At 32.6% G+C, this 23,569-nt stretch overlaps 1 protein-coding gene across 1 annotated transcript; it reads left to right on the forward strand.

The window, feature by feature from the left end:
- The first annotated feature begins 4,271 nt into the window (after nt 1-4,271).
- LOC108911341 (glucose transporter type 1) lies at nt 4,272-23,293 on the forward strand. Its single transcript, XM_023454934.1, has 3 exons — nt 4,272-4,715; nt 7,093-7,305; nt 23,033-23,293. The coding sequence occupies exons 1-3, from the start codon at nt 4,272-4,274 to the stop codon at nt 23,291-23,293; spliced, it is 918 nt and encodes a 305-aa protein (XP_023310702.1).
- The last annotated feature ends 276 nt before the right edge of the window (nt 23,294-23,569 follow it).

Genomic DNA, 23,569 nt, shown 5'->3' on the forward strand with positions numbered 1-23,569 from the left:
AGATATCGGTTTCCTATTTATACAAGTTGCTGTGGAAACTGTTCGTCAATTGTTGCGCATTCTAAGTGGAAAGACCAAAAAAATCTGCATTCTCATAAGACTCTATACTAAATCGTGAAAAATTATTTTATTAATATCTCGTCTCTTAGGTATCCAAACTAGTCATAATTTTTTTGAGGATTTTCTTCATATTAATAGGCTTATATTAATTTTTTATGAATATTTGTTCGTCAATTCCAAATCAGATAAACCTCCTTAAACAGTATCGTATGAAATATTCGAAGAGACTGCGTCTTCTTTGTAGTTCATATTAGAGGATTCATAATTTGCTGATTCTAAAAGATGATATCAAATTAAAACAAGATCATTAGAATAGGAAAATAGGAATAAGAAAAAAGGTTACAATAAATCTGATAGTGAAATCTTTTAATGCCACATTTAAGGCCTATTGAGACTTTTGATGCTAAACTTTTAAAAGAGTTTAATTTAATTTAATAGAATTTTAATAGGGCGATCTCACTTTCGAAATATAACTTTCTATAAATATGCACAGGGTGTCCCGGTACTTCATACAAAAAAGTCGAGTATATTTGTACTCGAGATCAAAATAATATTAGCTCTTCATATAAATTTTTTTCATACGGGGTTTTCAAAGGTGAAAATTTAAGAAGTTATTTTTATTTTGTTTCCAAACTATTAACTTCAGCATGATTCAAATTTGGTGATCGATAAACAAATGCCTACAGCTTTTTTTTAATGTTGTAAGTGAAATTACAACTTTCTGCCTAGAACGCCAGGGACGGACTATGCCCAATGGTTAACAACCCAGAATTTTTGCATAGATGACGATCGCAATCTACCTGTATCAAAAACATGTTTCCTGAAGAATTTGCCAACGATAGTACCCTCTTAGTTCAATCGGTAAAATTAACAGTTTAAGAAATATTTGTGGTTTTATGTCACAAGTGCACATCGAGCGGCGCATCCACCATTTTTTGTTTTTAATTTTTAATTGGACATAATTACTATGTTGGAACCGTACATATTTTTAAAATAACTTTTTAATTTTCACCTTTGAGGGCCCGTAACTTGTTAACGAAGGCCCGTATGAAAAAAATTATATGAAGAACTAATATTATTTTGACCTTTTCTACTTGTACTCGATTTTTTTCTATTAAGTACTGAGACACCCTGTAGAGATGCATTCACGATAAAAGGACTCGTTCACTCATGATGAATGTATCTTTTTTATTTCAACTCTTGTTTAGCTGAAACATAAAATCATTCGTCTAAGATAAAATGGTAGATGATAATCGGTGTCAATTAGACAAGTTAAAAGATAATTATATTATAAGAAGAGGCATCAAGACTCTACATATACGAAACATTGTTTTACGAAAATATAAAATAAAAACTAACAGAGACTTTATCTTATAATCACAAAATTTGGACTTTTTCTTGTAAAAATTGTATTCTGCTTATATATATATATATATGGTTAGGTTAGATCAGGAAGTGCCAAGTGATAGAATATGAGAAAATAAAATAGTGTTTTACTATGAACACAGCGTCAGAGGGCATGAATTTTTAGATCAATTGTAGTTTATACCTTCGAAACGCAGCTGTCAGTTGTTTTTTATATATGTATGTATTTCTCTGAAATTGCAAGAAAACCTAAAACTTTAGGCTTAATCATTTTTTCCTAAATACAAAGTAAACAGATTTACAGGAATTATCAAATAAATTGTCTATCGCTAATAAAACAATGAATAAAAAGAAAATACACAAAATGTGTTAGAAAAATTCACGAAACTAGAGCTGTCACATATGCCTTGTAATGGAAACAATAATCTTTATAAATACTCATATATTTGGAATTAATAAAAAAAATAATAAACATTGCAGTTATCAAAAAATTTCAAAATATAGCAAGTACTTTTTTAAAGACAAGCTTGTTATAGTTTTACAATTTAATTTTGGCTTGGACTATGTCAATGTTATTTAGAGAACTAACTGAAGGAGGATATCCTAGCATAATTTCACTATTTTAGCAATAACTTGAAAACGAACCAAGATATCGACCTCCGGTTTGTGTATTTGTTTTCGTTAATAAATGGTCTATTAAGCCACGAAAAAAACCTAGACTGTTGCATTTAGTTTTTTTNCAGAGAACACTATACCAACGAGAAGCGACAGAATCGGCGGTTCCTTTGATGTTTTGTGGTCACGCTAGAGTCGACCGATTTGACAGAAACACAATCGTTTACACTGAGAGAAGTTACACTTTTGAATAGATGTACACTGAACGAACTGCATCAGTATCAAACATTGTTCATATAATACAAGGATAATTGTGGTAAAATGTAGACAAATTAGGTACAATATATAAAAAAATAAAACAAGATGTTTTACAACTAATATTTTTATTAAACAGATATAATTTTTTTTGCAATATTTGAAATAGTTTTTTAAAAATAGGTACCTGCCAATGCAATAACTTCTTTGGGACAATCTTCCACAATTTTTGCCTCTAGCTCTTCTTGTCCATTTTTAAGTTGAGGAAACTGTATAGGTATTCCGTTTGGCAATAAGGTTCTTCTTACATTCTCTTTACCAACATATTTGGTTTCGAAATGGTGTACCTATAAGCCTATAATTCTTATATACATCCACAATCTTAGGCAATAAATCTATTGCAAGTTTCTATCCACACTCGAGCACTGCTAACAAAAATAAAAATTCTAAAGATATTCTCTATACTTATGCAATACCATATTACAAGAAAACATACCACATTATTTTAAACATCAAAATACTTTTTTCTGATTTACTGTTTACAGGTAGGTACTTACAATAATAATTATTATAATAATTACCTTTCTAATCTTTAAGTAATCTCCTTCACCAGTTTTGAATGAACAATCGCGAAAAGCACAATAATCATATATTTTGCTGATTTCAAGTTGATTCTAAATGAAAACGAAATACAATACAAATAAATCCACTATCAATTAACAGTATACAACACAACTGTCCACCGCCAAAAAACTATTTACTAATTACTCATTTCTTCTATTTATATTTGGCGGCTTTGACAGCCACTGACAACTGACAACAACACAACCCAATACGCGTATGCGCATACGAAAACTGTTAACGCAGAAAGCCTTGCTGTCGCTTCTCGCTGGTATAGTGTTCTCTGATTTCATCCTATTCTAAATAACCCGTATCTCAAACACAAACTATTCTAAAAGTGTTTACCTATACTATAGATTGAATGAAACAGATTCATTTCATTCTAAATATGTTTTAATAATAGAAACCAATTTATACTTAGACACCAACCAGAAATACTTCAGAATGCTATCATTTTAGTTTATAATACAAGTTTCGAATTTTTCTAATTACTACATTCCTAAAGAACCCATATTATCCCGAAAACCGATAAGTATTCTAACTGTCAACAGTACCATTTTTACTCATAAATAACCAACTTTTCATTGATTTTATCCAACTTATTCATATGTGAAAGACAACAGAGTTAAGATCATATTGTCGCCTTTTTGGGTTTTGGCGTGCACCTTGATGCTAGAAAAATGATGTAAAAAATAAAATGTAACAAATCAAAAATGTATAATAATATAGAAAAGAACCATCTTCTAGGTGGTAGTTTTTGCACTCACAAGTCTGTGCTTCACACTGACTATCCACTCTGAATACTGAGGAATGATTAAGTTTTCCGCTTGCATTAGTTTCCGTCGATAACAAAAGTTGTATTGTATAAGAATACAATACAATTGCTAAAACAGGAAAGAAAGTGGTGCGAGTTATTTCAGTGTTACCTACCAAGGTCGAGAAAAAAGCAGACCTGATTTAAAAGTTTGCAAACGATGCAACATTGCATTAGTAATGACGTCAGAAAATAGCATATGCTCCTTTCACTGAGATATATCCTATAAGCCTAACGATATTTTGTCTGTAAAATATAACTAATGCCCTCTACTGGTAATCTCAAAATGAATACATATTTTTTTGCATTCTCGACCTAATACTTCTAACATAATAATGGATTTAAATATGTTTTTTGAAATATTTGCTGAGTTGTGCCGTATTCATTACCAATTTAATTAATTTTTACGCCAATCAAACCATGACATTGTGCATTATATGTAGAATTTTAAGCCAAATAAACCAACGTTAAACCATAATCTGCTTTCGAGGACTGATTTGTTCTTTTTTTATTTTCAGGGCTGAATACATCCTTAGTACCTATGTATATATCTGAAATATCACCCTTAAACCTTCGTGGTGGTCTTGGAACTGTAAATCAATTAGCGGTTACGGTGGGCCTTCTGTTATCCCAAGTGCTCGGTATCGAACAAATTCTCGGTACTAACGACGGCTGGCCCCTTCTGCTGGGCCTGGCCGTGTGTCCTGCCTTACTTCAATTAGTGCTTCTTCCAATTTGCCCTGAGAGTCCGCGCTATCTCCTGATCACGAAGCAGTGGGAGGAAGAAGCGAGGAAGGCCTTGCGAAGACTGAGGGCGAGCAACGCTGTCGAAGAAGACATCGAAGAGATGCGAGCCGAGGAGCGGGCGCAGCAAGCAGAGGCTTCCATCAGCATGATGCAGCTGATATGCTCACCCACCCTGCGGGCTCCGCTCATCATCGGCATCGTTATGCAACTTTCTCAGCAATTATCCGGTATTAATGCGGTAAGTGGAACAGTCGCATTCTTATTGTACAGGTTTCTATTATTCCGTATACATGGAGCTGCCACAGTTCCCTATCGTAAGTAGCTACCTTTATGTAACATTTAAACAAGAACTAACCAGTTGTCTCAGAACTAGGAGAGTCTGAGAGGTTTCAACCATAGAAAACATTTATCTAATGTAAAAGAGAATTTTCTTTTACAAAGGAAAATGTTAAAAATCAGTCAATTTCTCCCCCACTTTCGAACTTTCTGTAGCTATCTTAAATAATTCCAATAGGCTTGTATTTGATAGAAATACATCTCTAAGGCTGTCATTCTGCGGGGAAAATCGACAATATCCGCATAAGATCGGGTAAAACTTGTTGAGGCTCTAAGTAGATTCTTTGAAATCGATCCATGTTCAACCAACTCCGGAACTTTTTGTACCGATGTTAAATAATTCCAGTAGGCTTGTATTTGATGGAAATACATGTATAAAACCCGCATTTTCCCGAAGAAAATGTTCCAGTATATGCGTAATATCATGTGAAACGTTTACCTCGGAAAGATACAATTTTTTTATCAATATTAATAAACATGTCGACGCAGATAATGAAAAAAAAAACTTGAAATCATTGAACGAAAGAAAAGGCTTTCTGTTTCCTGCACGAAAAAGGATAATTTCTTGTTAAGAAGGAAAAGAAGGAGACATAAAACCTAGAACCCAACGCATGGAGGGTCAAACGTAATACCTAGGAATATTTATGAATATTACTTAAAAAAGACAAACAATATGGCATTACTGGGGATGTAAGGTCAGAAAACGAGTGATCGGTTGCTGTTCTCATGTATTTATTTATTTATTTAAATTACACCACCTGACAGTTAAAACCAATTAATAGGTGGGAGATATAGCGAATAAAATATTATGCATTAACAAAATCAGATTACTAAAGTACAAGAGTAAAAAAAACAGTTAACAATAATACAGATTATAAAAGTATAAAAAATTATAAAAGATAACCACTACGTATATAGGACTAAATAAAAAAATACAGTCGACAAAGTTAAAATAAATGCTAACATAAATACCAACAAAACAATCATTTTAAAATTCAATTAAAACTTGTATACATATAATTATCCTAAAGTAGGTCATATAAAGAATTATTAAAAATTAATATTGCAAGTTATGACTAGAAAAAACTCTCTTAATATGAGATATATTATCATGAAAAATATCCACAAGGTTCTGCATTCGAGAGTGATTGTGATTGTAGTGTTTTGAGACCCTGAACAGGATCGCATCAGTAAAATTTGCCCATGAACTCGATATTTCTAAGAAAATCTACTATTTGGGTGAAAACTTGTCCAAATATAAGTCAAAACCGACTTTTTTCCTAAATTGTGTCCAAGTATATCACTTTCGTAGTATTTTGAACACGATGCCATTAGTAAAATTTACCCATTACTTTTTTTAATTTTCAGGTACTTAAGAATTTTGGATTTTCTGAGAAATATCAAGGTCAGAGGTGAACTTCATTAATGGCATCGTATTCAACGCCTAAAAACACTACTAAAACGATATATTTGTACAAAATTTAGGAAAAAAACAGTTTTGATCTTTATTTTAGCCAGTTTTTCACTCAAATAGTGTAAAATGTCGAGGTCATGGGTAAATTTTAATAATGGCATCATGTTCAGCGTCTCAAAATACTACGAAAATGATTATTTGAACAAAATTTAGGAAAAAATCAGTTTTTACCCATATTTGGCCGTTTTCACCCAAAAACTTAACTTTTCTCCGAAATTTGCTGTGAAATCATGAATTTTGACTACAGGATCATGTTCAACGCATCGAATTCCTTCGGAAATGATATTGGGTGTGGACTTTTTTTTGTGCGTGTGGCTGTCTTTACTGAATAGTAATTTTTTATTTTTTGAAATCCTATTACAATCTTGAAAATGGCAGTAATTCTGCCGAAATAATTTCAAGGTATTATATAATTAACAGCAATAAATATATGTCTAATCAACTGGATATTCCCTTTACACAATTGTGTATTAAATTTTCATAAAATTAAATCAAATCCTATTTAGTACTCACAAAAATTTATTTGGGTGATGAGTTAGGAAAAACAAATAATTTTCAGTTTGTTTGCATTTAATTAAATTAAGTTAAACTATTGCTTTCGTTAATAATCGATAGGGGAATATACAGCAAAAAAATTAAAATTTTTCCCACTTTCTCAGATTTTGAAAAATTTTAGGCATTTCCCTGAAAAACTTGTTAAATAATGCGGACATTTTTAGTGTCACCATAAGATTAAGAATTTTAAGTAACTTATTCATTACTTTGTTTCAACATTTGCTCTGTACTGACTTTTATAATATTTTAGGTATTTTACTACTCTACGGACCTCTTCAAAAACTCGGGGCTGACAACAGAAAGTGCCAAGTTTGCAACCATCGGCATCGGTTGCATCATGGTCATCATGACATTAATCTCCATTCCTCTCATGGACAAAATGGGACGACGAACATTGCACCTATACGGACTTGGTGGCATGTTCATCTTTTCAATTTGCATCACCATCTCATTTTTGATAAAGGTTTGTTGGTATATACCAAAAATAGGATACCCTTATTTTTGGTGACGGTAACTGGAATCTGTGGTCTGATCAGTGAAAGCATTGTTGCCCTATTTGTTGTGTTTAGAAAACACAAGAACGTCCTTATTATTATTTCTTTCTTAATTATTTACAGATTGTTTAACCTCCAATGTCTTTGACTGCATACGGCAACTGTGTTTTTACATTGTATATAAATAACGTTCACTATTTTAAAGTTTTGTGGACGTTTCGAATATCAAATAATAATATCCACATAACTTAAAGAAGTCTGCCGAAATGTGGGAAACACATAAATTAGTTTTTTTAAAATAAGTATATAGGCCAGGCGGGATCTGTTTTGGTGTAGACGTTTTATACAGGGTGCCTCATAATTAGCTGCCAACCCTGAACAGGCCGATTCTATGATCAAAACTAAGTAAAAAAGTTCATATGAACATGGGTCCGGAAATGCTTCCTAAGGGCACAGGGACCCATTGAAGAGGGAGGAATGGAAATCATTTTTTTGCAATATCTCTCAATCGCGTTGTGATAAATGAATGAAATTTGGTATACACAGCTAAATTTTGATGAGCAATTTGATGGACTAATCCATTTATTTCCACAAGGTCCATTGGGGTGGGTACGGGGGGGCCCTTGGTACTTTGCGTGTGTAACTTTTTCATCTTTGACTTTTTAACAAATTGGACAGCAAATTCCGTTTTCCCGAACTGTTTTACGTTAAAAAGGTACTCTTGTTTCAAATCGTTATCTTTAACGGTTTCTGAGAAAATCGCTCTTGAATTAATCCCACTTTGGTCAATTTCATAGTAATTTAAACAAAAAAAAATAATAATAATTTTCCTTTCCTCTCTTTTCCATTTAAAGGATTAATTTTTATTTAATTTAATTTTTTATTATTATTTTTTTATTAAAATTAGATTAAATTTAAACAAAAAAATTTTTTTTGTTTAAATTACTATGAAATTGACCAAAGTGGGATTAATTCAAGAGCGATTTTCTCAGAAACCGTTAAAGATAACGATTTGAAACAAGAGTACCTTTTTAACGTAAAACAGTTCGGGAAAACGGAATTTGCTGTCCAATTTGTTAAAAAGTCAAAGATGAAAAAGTTACACACGCAAAGTACCAAGGGCCCCCCCGTACCCACCCCAATGGACCTTGTGGAAATAAATGGATTAGTCCAACAAATTGCTCATCAAAATTTAGCTGTGTATACCAAATTTCATTCACTTACCACAACGCAATTGAGAGATATTGCAAAAAAATGATTTCCATTCCTCCCTCTTCAATGGGTCCCTGTGCCCTTAGGAAGCATTTCCGGACCCTAGTTCATATGAACTTTTTTACTTAGTTTTGATCATAGAATCGGCCTATTCAGGGTTGGCAGCTAATTATGAGACACCGTGTATAGTATCGCTAATTTTTGCTTTAATAGCTCCAAAATGATATAACAAAACATAATTTCACTATGCGCGCGCTTCAAAACGTGTGCTAAACTTATTATTAAACAAATAGTGAAAAAATTGGAAAAAATTCTTTTTCTCTTTTTTTCAACACAGTTCAAAAACTATTCATTTTAGAGAAAATTTGAAGAGGGAAAAAAGATTCGTAATTAAATTTTACACATGGTGTACCTCAAATAAAAAAATACAACATAATTATTGCAAATATAGCAAAAACAACAAAAAAAGTGAAAAAAATTACAATATTTTTGCGATTTTTTAAAAGTACTTATATTATAGGTAGGATCTTCATACTTGGACAAAAAAATCTTTTTGATATAATAAAATATCACCAATTTTCGGTTAAAATCGGTCCGATAGTTTTCGAGTAATAATTTAGCAATCCAGATTTTTGCAAATTTAACTGAGCCTACAAGACTTCTAGATACTTGAAAATTTTATCACATAAAAAAGGGCTCTCAAACTTTCAAATGCGTCCAGAAAAATTGAAATCCGTTAATTAGGGGTTCTAAGATAATTTGATTTTAAAAATTTATTTATATAATTATTGTTTGAACAAATTTTGAATGCTTAAACAAATTGAATACAATGTACGGATAAAAACTATATAAATTTGAGTAATATTCATTAATAGAATAAAGAAAAATACGAGAAAAGTAAAGCAAATTAAAAAGTAGTAACTATCAATACGTTAGTATATCGATAATTAACAATAATTCGCATTTGAATATGCGATATTTGGACTTTTCAGCTCGCGAGACATTGATTTTAAAAAAACATCAAAATCAGACCACTAGAAGCCGAGATAATCAAAATTTTTAAGCGCGCCATGTTGAACGCACGATTTCAATTTCCAGTCGGTCGGAGTAGCCGAGCTCTCAACCCCCCCACCACTACCTCCTATACATTTTTCGTGAATTTCATGCTGGGTCCAATAGTTTTAATCGACATTTTATATGGGTTGCACAAGGGCGGAAGTTTTACAAATTCACTCCCGGAAAGTACTCGGAATGACAAAGGTATTTGTTTAAAAAACAGCCCTCCAGACCTCGTAGTTATGCTACAAATGCCAGTCAATTTTGATCGACTATAACTCTGGAACCAATTAACGAATCACCACGTTTTTTTTTAAAAAAGAAGCTTCTTTCCGAGTACTTTAAAAGCATAATTTAAAAAATAATTATAATAAGTTTATAAAGTTTTTGTATTTGTTTATAAGCGAAAAAATTACGCATATCTTTAAACAGTTACCACGGCTCTCCTAATTAACGGATTTCAATTTTTCTGGACGCATTTTAAAGTTTGAGTGCCCTTTTTATGTGATAAAATTTTCAAGTATATAGAAGTCTTAATTTAGGCTTAGTTAAATTTGCAAAAATTTCAATTTTTTTTCAAAAATCTGGATTGAAAAATTATTACTCGAAAACTATCGGACCGATTTTAACGAAACTTGGTGTGCTGATTTATTATATCAAAAAGATTTTTTTGGCCAAGTATGAAGATCCTACCTATAAGTACTTTTTAAAAAAATCGCAAAAATATTGTAATTTTTTTCACTTTTTTTGTTGTTTTTGCTATATTTATGTTGTATTTTTTTATTTGAAAGTAGGTATATCATGTGTAAAATTTAATTACGAATCTTTTTTTCCTCTTCAATTTTTCTCTAAAATGAATAGTTTTTAATAGTTTTTTAACTGTGTTGAAAAAAAGAGAAAATAAATGGAACTTTTTCCAATTTTTTCACTATTTGGTTAATAATAAGTAATAATATAGTAGTACATAATAATTAGTCCACGTTTTGAAGCGCGCGCATAGTGAAATTATGTTTTGTTATATTATTTTAGAGCCATTAAAGCAAAAATTAGCGATACTATATAAAACATCCATACATGGGTGTTTTGAAACAGATCCCGCCTGGTCTAATGTGTTCCTTCAAAAACTGTGGATAAAGTAAAATAATTTTCAGAAGAACAATTTTTTTTCGTCCTAAATGCATGATTTCTTATTCTTTCTCAAATGTTCTACAATTTTTTAAAGAGGAACATATTAAATTAAAATAAATTTTAAGAACATCTGCAAAAATATTGCATAAAGATATTTATATAATAAATACGCTGCGTATGGCATGATACTATACAGGGTGTCCCATTTTAATCGATCACCCCGAATAACTTTGCAGGATCATCTTCAATAGAAAATCTTCCAGAACAAATGTTGTAAGGTTTGACTTAACTTCAGAATTTCAAATAGAAACCCCATTCTGAAATGGAAAGAACAAGATATTTTAAGTTCAAAGGTGTATCTTGAGTCAGATTGATCTTTCTCTGAAAGTCAAATCAGCTTTCTACCTGAAATTTTTACATTTTATGGCAAAGTTTAATTAATTTTTGTGTCAAATTCCGTAGAAACTACCGTAGTTATGATTCATGGTCTCATTGTGACTCTCACCTTGAAGCTTGGGGTTAAATATAAGGGTCATTTAACTTTGGATTTGGTTTTTCTATTCAGAGGTGAGAAATGCAAAAAAATCGCGTTCAAAAATGCATACTTGGCCCTGTGTCAGATGAACCCCTAGGGGTCCCTTAAAAGCGATTTTATTTTTTTAACTTAGAAATTCATTTTTTACGCCGAATCTTAGATAACTCTCACGGTTAATGAGGCATCCAGTCCAATGTTGATCGTGATCTTGATCTGGAGATTGAGAGTAGGAGTCATTAGAATGCCAAATGACCTCCGAACAATGACTTAGATTACTTAATACTTAACATTCCAGGTAATTCTCCAAGACTTTGCCATAAAATGTAAACATTTTAGTCAGGAAGCTAACTTAACCTTCAAAGGGCACCTAGGGATCAATCTGACCCAAGATAACATAAAATTGCCTGCTTTTTCCATTTCTGGATAAAACAAATGGGTTTCTATTTGAAATTCTGGAATTGAACTCCAAATTACCTCTAAGTCCTATGGATCAAAACCAAGGTCATTATCGTACGGCCTCATTAAAACCTTACAACTTTTGTTCTGAGAGTTTTTCAATTGGAGGCCATCCTGCAAAGTTATTCGGGGTGATCGATTAAAATGGGACACCCTGTATAATGTGTAAAATGTATAAAAAATGTATAAATGCAAAGTACAGCATACGTATTCAACGCCTAGCGTGCATTGTATACAGCATCTAATATACAGCGCGATCAAATTCATTTTGTCTACTCTACCATTAAAGTCTCCTGTCTTTGTCACTCCTACTGCGCATCTTGCGAACAGGATGAATTTGGTCAAGTTGTACGTTTTCATATCAAAGATAGCGACTCGGTGTATGGCTTCTATCTTAAGAGAAAATTACATTTGTTTACTGAACAGCACCCTGGTATATACAATATACTAAAGTAAATTTGTAAAAAAATATGTACAGAGTGACCCAAAACTGATGGGTGGCCACGGTTTGACTTTACACGCATTAACTCTCTAAGGGCAATGAGTCATCGGGATTATTTTTTCTCAACATGTTTTATTAAAAAAGTTTTTCGGTGTTTGTTCTTCCCGTTCAAATCTATTTATTTATTTAACTGTATTCAAACAGATATCCAATTCTAGTACAGAAATAATAATTATTTAAAATATAAGAAACATTTAAAAATCTAATAATTAAGAAATGCGAATGAAATATCTGCATAAGTTAAAATTATTTTAATGGAAGGGGAAAAATTCATTTCTGATAACTTAGGTTTTCAGTTAAAGATATCTTCTTCACTCTGAATTGCAAAATGATTGTTACATATAACAAATATTAAAGAGTTGCTGGATATAAGAAGGAATGTATAGAAAAAAATGGCTCGCTTAAGTCTATTAGTGATTTTGTCAGCAAAACAGGAGACCTACTTTTAAAGTTTATGTTCTTTATTAACATAAATCATTCGTTTTTATACGCCATACCGATTCTTTCCAAGCTTCCTCAAATATCATAATCATATTAATCATATTTGCTTTTTCATTCTGAGAATTTATTTTTTTCACAAAAGTAATAAACTTGCGCACAAGTAATTAGGCAAAAATGTTTAGAAAACAGTCGATAAGTGATTTTGTGCCAATAATGAAAGCGCCTTAGTAATTTGTTCACGACAATGCTGAAAAGAGCAAATCTCGAGAAAAAAGAGGACTTTCATACGATACAAAAAATATCATACTGGAGGTAAACTTACCAAAACGAAATTTTAAGTTTAATGTCTCTAAAATGTATCATTATGAACTGGGCTTGTGGTTTCCTAATTGCTCTTTCCGTTGTCTGTAATGACGGTCACCCATCAATTCTGAGTCACTTTGTACGTGTATACAGGGTGGTCACTTTTAGGATGTAAACCATTAGTATCTCCTGAACTAGAAGATATAGGGATGGTTAAATTACAAATAAGTTGCATATTTTCGCGCCATCTCAGATTATAAAACGAAACAATGAAAATTGCACCGTTCTTGAAATAAGCTGAAAAAAACTGAAAATCTGGCGTCAAGATTATCCAATTTTATCGTAGTGGTCAAGGAAAAACAAACAAAATTTTGACAGTTCTCTTTAAAAGTAAACAAACTACCATTTTACTGCTGTAAGTAAATGCTCAGGTTTTTTTATTATTTATTTGTAGCGGCACAATATTCAATAAGTGAAAAGCTAGACACTTTGCTGCAATAGATTGTATAAATACCGATTTTCATTACTCTAATTTACAATAATAAAAAAGATATGGAAGAAATTTGAAAAGCCGAATTTTCAGTTTTTCCAGTTTATTTCAGGAACGGTGCAAATTATCTCCAATTTCTTTTCGTAATCTGAAACGGTATATGCAACTTTCTATTAATTTAACCAATCCTGTATATCTTCTAGTTCAGCGGATAGTAATGGAGTACGCCTTAAAAGTGACCACTCTGTATACGTTTATTTTTACTTACAACATTTATTAATAGTTTATTTCAATCTTTTGTTTTATGAATTAGATTTGTGATTTATATAGTATGTTAGAATTCGTACATTAAGGGTACTTCTGGAAACATTTCTATTTTAAATATTCCCATTTTTAATTTGATACGTACATCATTATAGGAGATTAAAATTCTAAGTATGTACCATAACAATATATGGAAAAAAGATTAAGAGATATTTTTTATAATATAAATTTGTATAATTAGTAAGTAATAAGTCCCGCATGCTTTTCTGTTTATTTGCACCACTTCGCAAGCTTAATTGATTTTTATCATTTACCTTTGCATCTCTTCAGTTACTTAAAGTTGAAAATATTTGGTTTGAACTATTAATTCTGATTATTTAATACAGATTCTAATCAATATTTTTTTAAATAAAAATTTGATATACTTAGTGTTCCTAAGAAAAAGTAAGATAAGTTATTCCTACATTATTTATTAACTGCAAACTGCTAGTCACTTGAAACTACTCGTTGCTATTTTTGAGAATAAACATTATAACTTTTATAACCAATGATTTGCATTTTGGACCAAACATTTAAATGTTTAAAAAATATCTGTTTCCTTTTGTCGATAAACAAATAATTCTGCAATAAGGGTGTTTTCAGAATTTATTGAATTAAAATAATATTAAAGTGATGGAGTATCTCTGGAAATTTCAAAATTAGTAAATTTAATTACATTTGCATTGGAAATACTGTCATGTCTTAATACAGGGTAGCCCATCGAAAACGTATCGCAAGGCATTACAGGGTAGTAATTAACTTTTCGGCAAAATCCAAACACAGGTAAAGTTTGCTTCTGAGGGGGACAACTTTTGGCACAAAAAGCATAGCAAAATCTTCAACCCCCTAAGTGGGGGTGCCATCCCCCAAATTTTTTTAAATGGGAATGGGGGTCAAGTGGGGGGTCATTAGAAAGGGCTTTTAATTCTCTATACATCGATTCTTACTTTTTGAAAATCGATCCATTATTTTAGAAAATATGCAGCTTTGAAAATACGAACAATATTTTTGACGAGAAATGCGAAAATCGATTTAATTTTACTTCAAAACTTACGGTATTAGCTTGGTAAATTCCTTCAAAAGAATTCGCTTTTTTTTTTCTGATTTGCGAATTCTTTAGCCTGATTTTGGTGAGCAAAAAATTGTCCGCTTTTTGTTTCGTATTTAGATAGGCCACAAGAAGTTGCTAGATAACTGTCTTGTGACTTGTAGTTGAAGAGTACCAATACTGCCGAGTCTTTTAAATTGATTAATTATGGTGTACTCAATTCCAGAAAGAGTAGAAATTATTGAGCTTTTTTTCAAAAACAATGAATGCGGAAATCGGGTCGCCGAACTGTTCAACCAACGGCATCCTGAGAAACATGCGTCTGGAAAAATTGTTCGCGAATTGGTGGCCAAATTTCGCGAAACTGGCTCCGTTCATAACAAAAAGAGGCAGGTTGAAAATCCGGTACTAAATGAACCTACGGAAATAGCGGTATTGGGGCAAGTGGCAATGGATAGTACGCTGAGTACAATGCAATTGGCTACTGCGACAGGAGTGAGTCGTACAAGTGTCCAACGAATATTAAAAAAATACAAATTCCATCCTTATAAGATTCGGCTAGTGCAAGAGCTAAATGAAGACGATTTTGATCGTCGTTTGCAATTTTGCGAAATAATGACTGAACGAGCGATAAACGATAATTTCCTCTTTAATGTGTGTTTTTCGGACGAGTGTACGTTCTTCTTGAATGGTTTAGTGAATCGCCATAATTGTCGTTACTGGGCTGATACCAATCCAAGGATTTTCCATGAGACACACTCCCAACACCCCCAGAAGTTGAATGTATGGGCAGGTATTTTTGGAAATTCCATTGTAGGTCCTTTTTTCCTTCCTGGAAATTTGACAGGCGATATGTACTTGGATTTACTACAAAATGTCATCGACCCAGCTCTAACAAATATCATAGAGGACGACCCTGCTTACAATGAACACGAACTGATTTTCCAGCAAGACGGAGCTCCTCCACATTACTCGCTCAATGTGCGCAATTACCTAAATGAGACGTTTCCAGGACGCTGGATAGGACGAAGAGGTGCAATTGAGTGGCCCCCTCGGTCACCCGACTTAAATCCTTTAGATTTCTTTCTCTGGGGGCACATTAAAAGCAAAGTTTACAGCACTCCACCTGATACCTTGGAAGATCTGCGAGGACGAATCATTAATGTATGTCGCGAAGTAACACCGCAAGTGCTCCAGAATGTTCGACAACGGTTTGAAGACAACCTGTATCATTGTATGCAAGTTGGCGGACAACATTTTCAGCATTTACTTGACTAATACCGTAAGTTTTGAAGTAAAATTAAATCGATTTTCGCATTTCTCGTCAAAAATATTGTTCGTATTTTCAAAGCTGCATATTTTCTAAAATAATGAATCGATTTTCAAAAAGTAAGAATCGATGTATAGAGAATTAAAGGCCCTTTCTAATGACCCCCCACTTGACCCCCATTCCCAGTTGAAAAAATTTAGGCGATAGCACCCCCACTTAGGGGCTTGAAGATCTTGGTATGCTTTTTGTGACAAAAGTTGTCCCCCTCAGAAACAAATTTGAACTGTTTTTGGATTTTGCCGAAAAGTTCTTTACTACCCTGTAATGCCTTGCGGTACATTTTCGATGGGCTACCCTGTATATTGGTAGTTAACAATGCCAACAACTGCCAATAGTAACAGATCGTCTCGAAAGAGTAGTTATTTCTAAAAGTAGATATTTTATTACTATCTCTTATATTTTTACTTTATTATAAAAGTATTAAGCTGAGTCGAATGAATCCAATTTTTTTCCTAAAATATCCTGTTAAGAGGTAATGTCACTCTAGAGGTTGAAAAGAAAGGTGATTTTCGGGAATTTTCAAAGAAAAATCGATACAAGGTATATAATAATGTGGATTCAAATTGGCAGCTGTAGGTGATGGCAAGCAACAACGCCTTTTTTTCAGGGGGCTGTATGGCCGGAGAAATTTCTTATTAGCAAAACAACTTGTCTTGATACAAACATTTTCTGATATTATACATACTAAAAACTAAGGAACATCGCAGGGAACATAAATATTAATAATTGTTGATTTAGTGAACATTCAAAAGAAAAGTCGTTTACTATACATTGCTGGTATAATTCGATACTAGTTGGGACATAGGCACATAATTATTTAAAAAATGGGAAATGAACTCTATTATTACTCAACTGACCACTGAAAAACAGTGAACAATATGGACACGTCAATAGCAAGAATAAATAAATTGTTCTGAAAAATAGTGTGGTAACAGTATAAAAGTACAAAATTTCTTAAATACAGTGTCGATGAAAATTTTAAAAATTGGTAAACTTCAGTTTTTCATAGATTAGCTCAAAACACAAAACTTTTGAAAGTTTATTAAAATTTTACAGCTTAATTTAAGCATATAGCCATTTCGCACAATATGGAAATAGCAAATTGGATCTTTTAGTTAATTTTCCTTTCTGTTCAGCTTATGTTGTCCAGAAGGTCTCCTAAATTAAGAAATTACAAAGAAAACTAAATCACCACGACATCTTATTCTATTGGGAATGCGGTTTGTAATATTAGACAATTTTAAAATAATTGATAATGCAATGCAAAGAATAGACCGTCTGCCGCAGAAGATTTTCTCTGGTATTTTAATAATTTCTACGATTATTTTCAAGTGATGCTCAGTTTAGCCACATTTAATAACAGAAACATTGTGCTCATTAAGTTACGCCTTACATATATTTTCGTACTTTTGTACTTATCAGCAATCATACCAGCACTCATCTACCATACCATATTATTTTGCTTGCTACACATTCACCCGCTTCTTTTGCCTCGCCCTGTCTGTGTGGTTCGACTTTCCTGACACGGTGGAGGAGGGACGCTGTAAATACCTGTGCTCTAACCCTAACCTAACCTAAGCCACAATGTGCACGCGTTGTTTTGATACCGTCACCCTATGCATGCCACACAGAAACAGTTCGAAGGTATTACTGGTTGCAAATCTTGTAATATATGTCTTACTATCTCTACTCTAGGGATACACTTAATCATTAGAAAAATCATAAATTACTGATTGTTGGAAACTATTTTAGATTGCTCTAGGAACAAAGCTTTCCTGTAAAGGTCCGTATACATACAATGAACGAATTCGTTTGCTTAATAGGTGTGTACACTAACAATAGGTACTTTTACTTATTGGAAAAAACGTTATCAAAGGCATTGGTTTGCCTAAAGGAGATCATACAGCAAATAGACCAAGCAAATTAAATTTTTACTCGAAAAAAGTCCTATCCGCGAGATTATTGTTAAATTGTCTAAAGGAACATAATACAAGACATCTCTCAACTCGTGTCAAAAACTTTTATTATTCTATTTAAACAAATAAGTGAGGAAAACAGTTTCTTCACTTTGCAGGGAAAACCATCAATTTTAGCGAAAAGTGACTCACAGACAGCTTATAGGGAGTAAAATTATCTACAAAATGAGACTTGTTAAATTAAAATCGGTTAATAAACAAAAAAGTTATTGCAAAAAAACAAGAAAAGTGCCCAAATTTTAATTAATATTTCGTTTAACAATAATTTTTGTGACATTTTTGTAAATTAAAAAAATGTAAGTATAAAAGATGCATTTTTTCTGGGGTTCAGGGCTATTCTACGAATTCGTAAATATGCCCATTATTATTTTTTCGTCGAGCTACTCCAGTTTAACACAAAAAATAAGTTTCTACGATGAATGAACATTCTTCACGGGATTTTTTTCAATTTTTCAATGCAATTCACGGGAAATCGTAGTTTACGTCGTAAACTTTATTTTGCGAAAAATTCAAGTCTTAATATTTATAAACAATTGCGCTACGATTTAAAAAAAATTCTTATCTTGGCTCCGGTTGGTCATGGAGGGACCTTTTTTTATTTTAAAACTGTATTTTTTTGCCAGCTATCCATTGCATCTATTTTCGGTGAGATGGCATAAATAGCAACAATGTTATTCAAATTGTTTATAAGCGAAAAACGCACGGTTTTTTAATACACAATTTGAGAATGTTAATGTCAAAAAAACGGTGATATTTTTTAATAGGTCGCTTAATTATGTCTTTAAGATTACAATGACGCTTTCAGAGCGCCCACTTATTGGTCCTCATCAGTATGTCCCAGCTGTTATGCTAGGTGTTGCGAGTATAATTCAATGCCAGTCGGGGCATAGGTATAGCCCGCGGAGTAATTGTTTCTCGCAACACTGGCAATTTAAAACATTTTGTTTTCGCCCAGTTGGCGACGGTCGTGTAAGTAAGTACCTGACAAATTTTAGCAGGCCGCCTCCTACTGGTAGTAGCCATTAGATTGGCGTAGTTGGGAAGTAGCGCGATAGATGGAGCCATTTGCGCTCTGTGTATAACCATTTAGGAACATCCTCCATCTTGAAAAATGTCATCCTTCAACGTTTTTTCTTCTTAAATTTTTTATTGAGGGACAAAGAAACACTTCATTAACGTTTAATTTTATTTACGGACAAATGTTTTTAATCTTGCATCGGGAATTTGTTTAAAAATGTTTGTATATGAACATTGTTTTTAGTCTGGCCTAGGCTGAAGGGTGCTAACGAATTCGACTGAATTTATCGCAATTTTTACATATGGTCACGAACCAAATGCCATTTATTTAGTTTCGATCGTGATGTAACCTTCCAGCTTTTCCATATTCACACAAAATCGTCCGTTGGTTACCTTTTTTGCATTTTTAAGCAAAAAATCTGATAGCTGAATTAAATTCCGTACGTAACAATTTTTACTAATAAGAAAATTTTATTTGTATACACCATACAAAATGGTTCTTTCAGTAACTAAATTTTCTGTATAAGGAAAATAATTCACCATATTGAGCTATCTTATAACAAACGATAGTCTGTGTATAGAGCGGTAGAAAGTTTAGTCAAACAGTAATATCCAGCGTTAAACGCGGTTCATTTAAAAAATATACGGGAAAACTATTGAAAAAATCGAAATTTTTCATAGGAACAATTTTGTAGAAAATTTAATTTGCAACAGCCTTTATTTTAAATTTTCTTTCAAAAATATGCATCATCATTGAGATATAGGCAGTTTTTGCTGAAAAAACTCGAAAAGTCATATATACAGGGTGATTTCACTTTAAATACAGAAACTGCAGGCTAAATACATTACCAAAAAATAAGTAGAGTTTGCTCTATATACTACAGGGTGTTAAAGTTTTCAAAAAATTATATTCTTTCTGCCATATCTTCATAATGCGCTGATGGAATTGAATGCAATTTACTACAGCATCTTCACTTTTATTGAATGTAATATTAACCTTGTGGCTTTAACCAGTGGCGTGCTACTGGAGCACCATTTTTCTAAGAAATAAATACGACACTGGCGTTTTTTTTGTAGAAATAATGTTACATTCAGGTGCTGTTACTAACTGATAATGCAGACAAAAGATTCAGTTTTTGCTGATAGATTTTAAACAAATTTGAGTAGGTGAAAATTTACGCATTATGGTCGCCAAATAAGTAAATTATCTCCTAAACGGCTGCTGCTATTGCTACCAAGAATCACTTTTCATTCATTTAACGTAACAGTATCTACAATAGAATTGTAACACCCTGTATCTCGAATACCACGTCCCTCAGGAAGAAAGTTTATGGAGCAAACTCTACTTATTTTTTGGCAACAAATCTATTCCTGTAGTTTCTATATTTAAAGTGAAATCACCCTGTATATGTCTATACAGGGTGATTTATTAACAATGGAAAAATCGAAAGCTGAAGATACTACACGTGAAATGGTGACCATTGGCGCAAACATGCATTATCCGAAAGTTAATAGTTTCGGAAATACAGGGTGTTGAAAGTTAAAATTTTAAATCGTTTTTTGCGATTATTCTGAAAATATGTAGGTTAGGAACTTGAAAATTTGTGAGACTATATTTTTTTAGACGACGAATAAGATGCGTGTTGTAATTTCTGCATTGTTAATAGAGGGCGTCACTTACGACCAATTTTACCGAAAATTTAGTTAATAACTTTTTACCCTGTATATTTAACATGAAACTTGATTCAAAACTTGAAAGAGCTATCATTTTTCCATTAATTATGTACTCTTGTTTCATTTCGGTATCTCGATTCGTTTTCAAAAAAAATCGATTTAACGAACACTATGTTTTGATAATATGAGAAATAAGCGAAACAAACCAAGTGTTTCTTCTTGTTGTTACAACAATTAATAATAAAACAAATGAAATTCGTAATAATGATTTAAAGTCAGTGTCGAAGTCGAATAGAATCCACTGTTGACATTTACACACTTTACACAAAAGAATAGATTCTTCCAAATAGAAACATGAAGAGGATTGAAGTCCGGACTTCTGGGTGGCCAAGTAAAAATGCTTCCACGGCTTGAAGGCTATATTTAAGAAAAGGCATGTGGTTCATGCACGACGGAGCTCCACCGCATTTTTCTTGGCCAGTACGTGCATATTTAGATGCAGTTTTTCCAAATCGCTGGATTGTCCATGTAAGCATTTTTGCTTGGCCATTGAGAAGTCCGGACTTCAATCCTATTGTTTTTCTATTTGGTCTCGAATGAAAGATATAGTTTACAAAGAATCTATTGGCTCGTGCGAAGAGTTGTGGCAAAGAATACAAATCGCTGCCAACGAAGTCAGACTCAATCCCAATATGTTGTTTCAAACTCGAAGATCTCTCAGAAAACGTTGTGTAAAGTGTATAATTGTCAATAGTGGATTATTCGACTTCGACACTGACTTTAAATCATTATTACGAATTTCATTTGTTTTATTATTAATTGTTGTAACAACAAGAAGAAACACTTGGTTTGTTTCGCTTATTTCTCATATTATCAAAACATAGTGTTCGTTAAATCGATTTTTTTTGAAAACGAATCGAGATACCGAAATGAAACAAGAGTACATAATTAATGGAAAAATGATAGCTCTTTCAAGTTTTGAATCAAGTTTCATGTTAAATATACAGGGTAAAAAGTTATTAACTAAATTTTCGGTAAAATTGGTCGTAAGTGACGCCCTCTATTAACAATGCAGAAATTACAACACGCATCTTATTCGTCGTCTAAAAAAATATAGTCTCACAAATTTTCAAGTTCCTAACCTACATATTTTCAGAATAATCGCAAAAAAACGATTTAAAATTTTAGCTTTCAACGCCCTGTATTTCCGAAACTATCAACTTTCGGATAAGGCATGTTTGCGCCAATGGTCACCATTTCACGTGTAGTATCTTCAGCTTTCGACTTTCCCATTGTTAATGAATCACCCTGTATATCAAATCGCTCTATGTTGTTAGTGGTTCTGTATGTAGCACATGATTTCTGACCTTAAAACTGACACTTTTCTATAAAAAAATCTCAGAGTAAAAAGATTCGCTTATTCCGTCTTTTTATGTCTAATTTTCCTGGACAATATTGTCAGTATTTATTTCAAAACAAGTATTCTTCTAGCTTCATATGAATGCAGACTTATAGTAACTTTGTAAATATTTGTCAACACATTAACTGCATTGGATCTAAATCAGTGGATTAGTAACTAACCAATTTTTTTAAATTCTCTGTACAAATGTCACTTTTGTTAGCAAAAGCAGAGACACGTACAATTTAATTAAGCTGTCAGTTATTTTCTTTAAAAAAAGTCTTAGACGATATTCCGATTTTTGGCAGTTTTTTAATACAGTAAGCTATTAATTGAAATAGTATTAGAAATTACACATGGTTAGATTTATCGGTATTTCATACTAAGTTAGGTTTACTACATTATTTGTCGAACAATCTCAATTTTGATATTATTCCAAACAGTTTCATTCTGCATGTAAAATAATTGATTGTGGTAATGGTATTTTAAGGGGCGGTATCCCTAAAGATGACTTTTATATACCAGGAAATTTCCTTCTACACTTGCTTTTACCGACTCTTACCTGCACCCGTCTACCAATTTCAGGCTTGGAAAATTACACCCGGTGTAATAGAAAATCACAATCATAAATTTCTACCTATAGCTATATCCAAAAATAATGTAATAAAAAATATTTATTAAAAGGATGGTAATTACTAAATACATAAACTGATTGCAACCAGTTAACGCTCGAACTGTCTCATAGTAGAACAGCAACGCTTTACTTTTTATTTGGTGAAAGTCACTCCTCCCTGTCGGGAAAGAACACTTTTCTATCGCCTGATAGGAGTTTTTTGCATACGTGAAGGAGATGATAGACTGGATGTCGTACCTGGCGGTGGTTTCAACGCTGTGTTTCGTCAAATTCTTCGCCATGGGACCCGGAAGCATTCCTTGGATGATCACTGCCGAACTTTTCTCACAAGGACCTCGTCCAGCCGCCATGTCAATTGCTGTGTTAGTCAACTGGATAGCCAACTTCGTAGTGGGGATAGGATTTCCTAGTATGATGGTGAGTGATCAAAGTTCTACCAATATTGTTGTTTAAGTGTACCTAGGCCTGGAAAATAAGCTGCGAAATGACCATTTCGCGACTTTTTGTTTCGGCAAGCTGAATTTATCACTACAGATGCTAAATATTATGTAAAATAACATATTAGATTCCACAGTCATAAAAATGGGAGGAATATTGTTTACAGGGTGATTAATTGTATAATTTTTACGTAAATTCAGGTTTTTCGCTTATAACTTGTTTCCGTTCATTTCCACGAGAAAACAGTAAAGTACTTTTTTTCGTCTTCAAAGACCTACAAAACTAGCCCTC

The sequence above is a fragment of the Anoplophora glabripennis genome, unplaced genomic scaffold, assembly GCF_000390285.2.
Source record: "Anoplophora glabripennis isolate ALB-LARVAE unplaced genomic scaffold, Agla_2.0 scaffold481, whole genome shotgun sequence".
NCBI lineage: Eukaryota > Metazoa > Arthropoda > Insecta > Coleoptera > Cerambycidae > Anoplophora > Anoplophora glabripennis.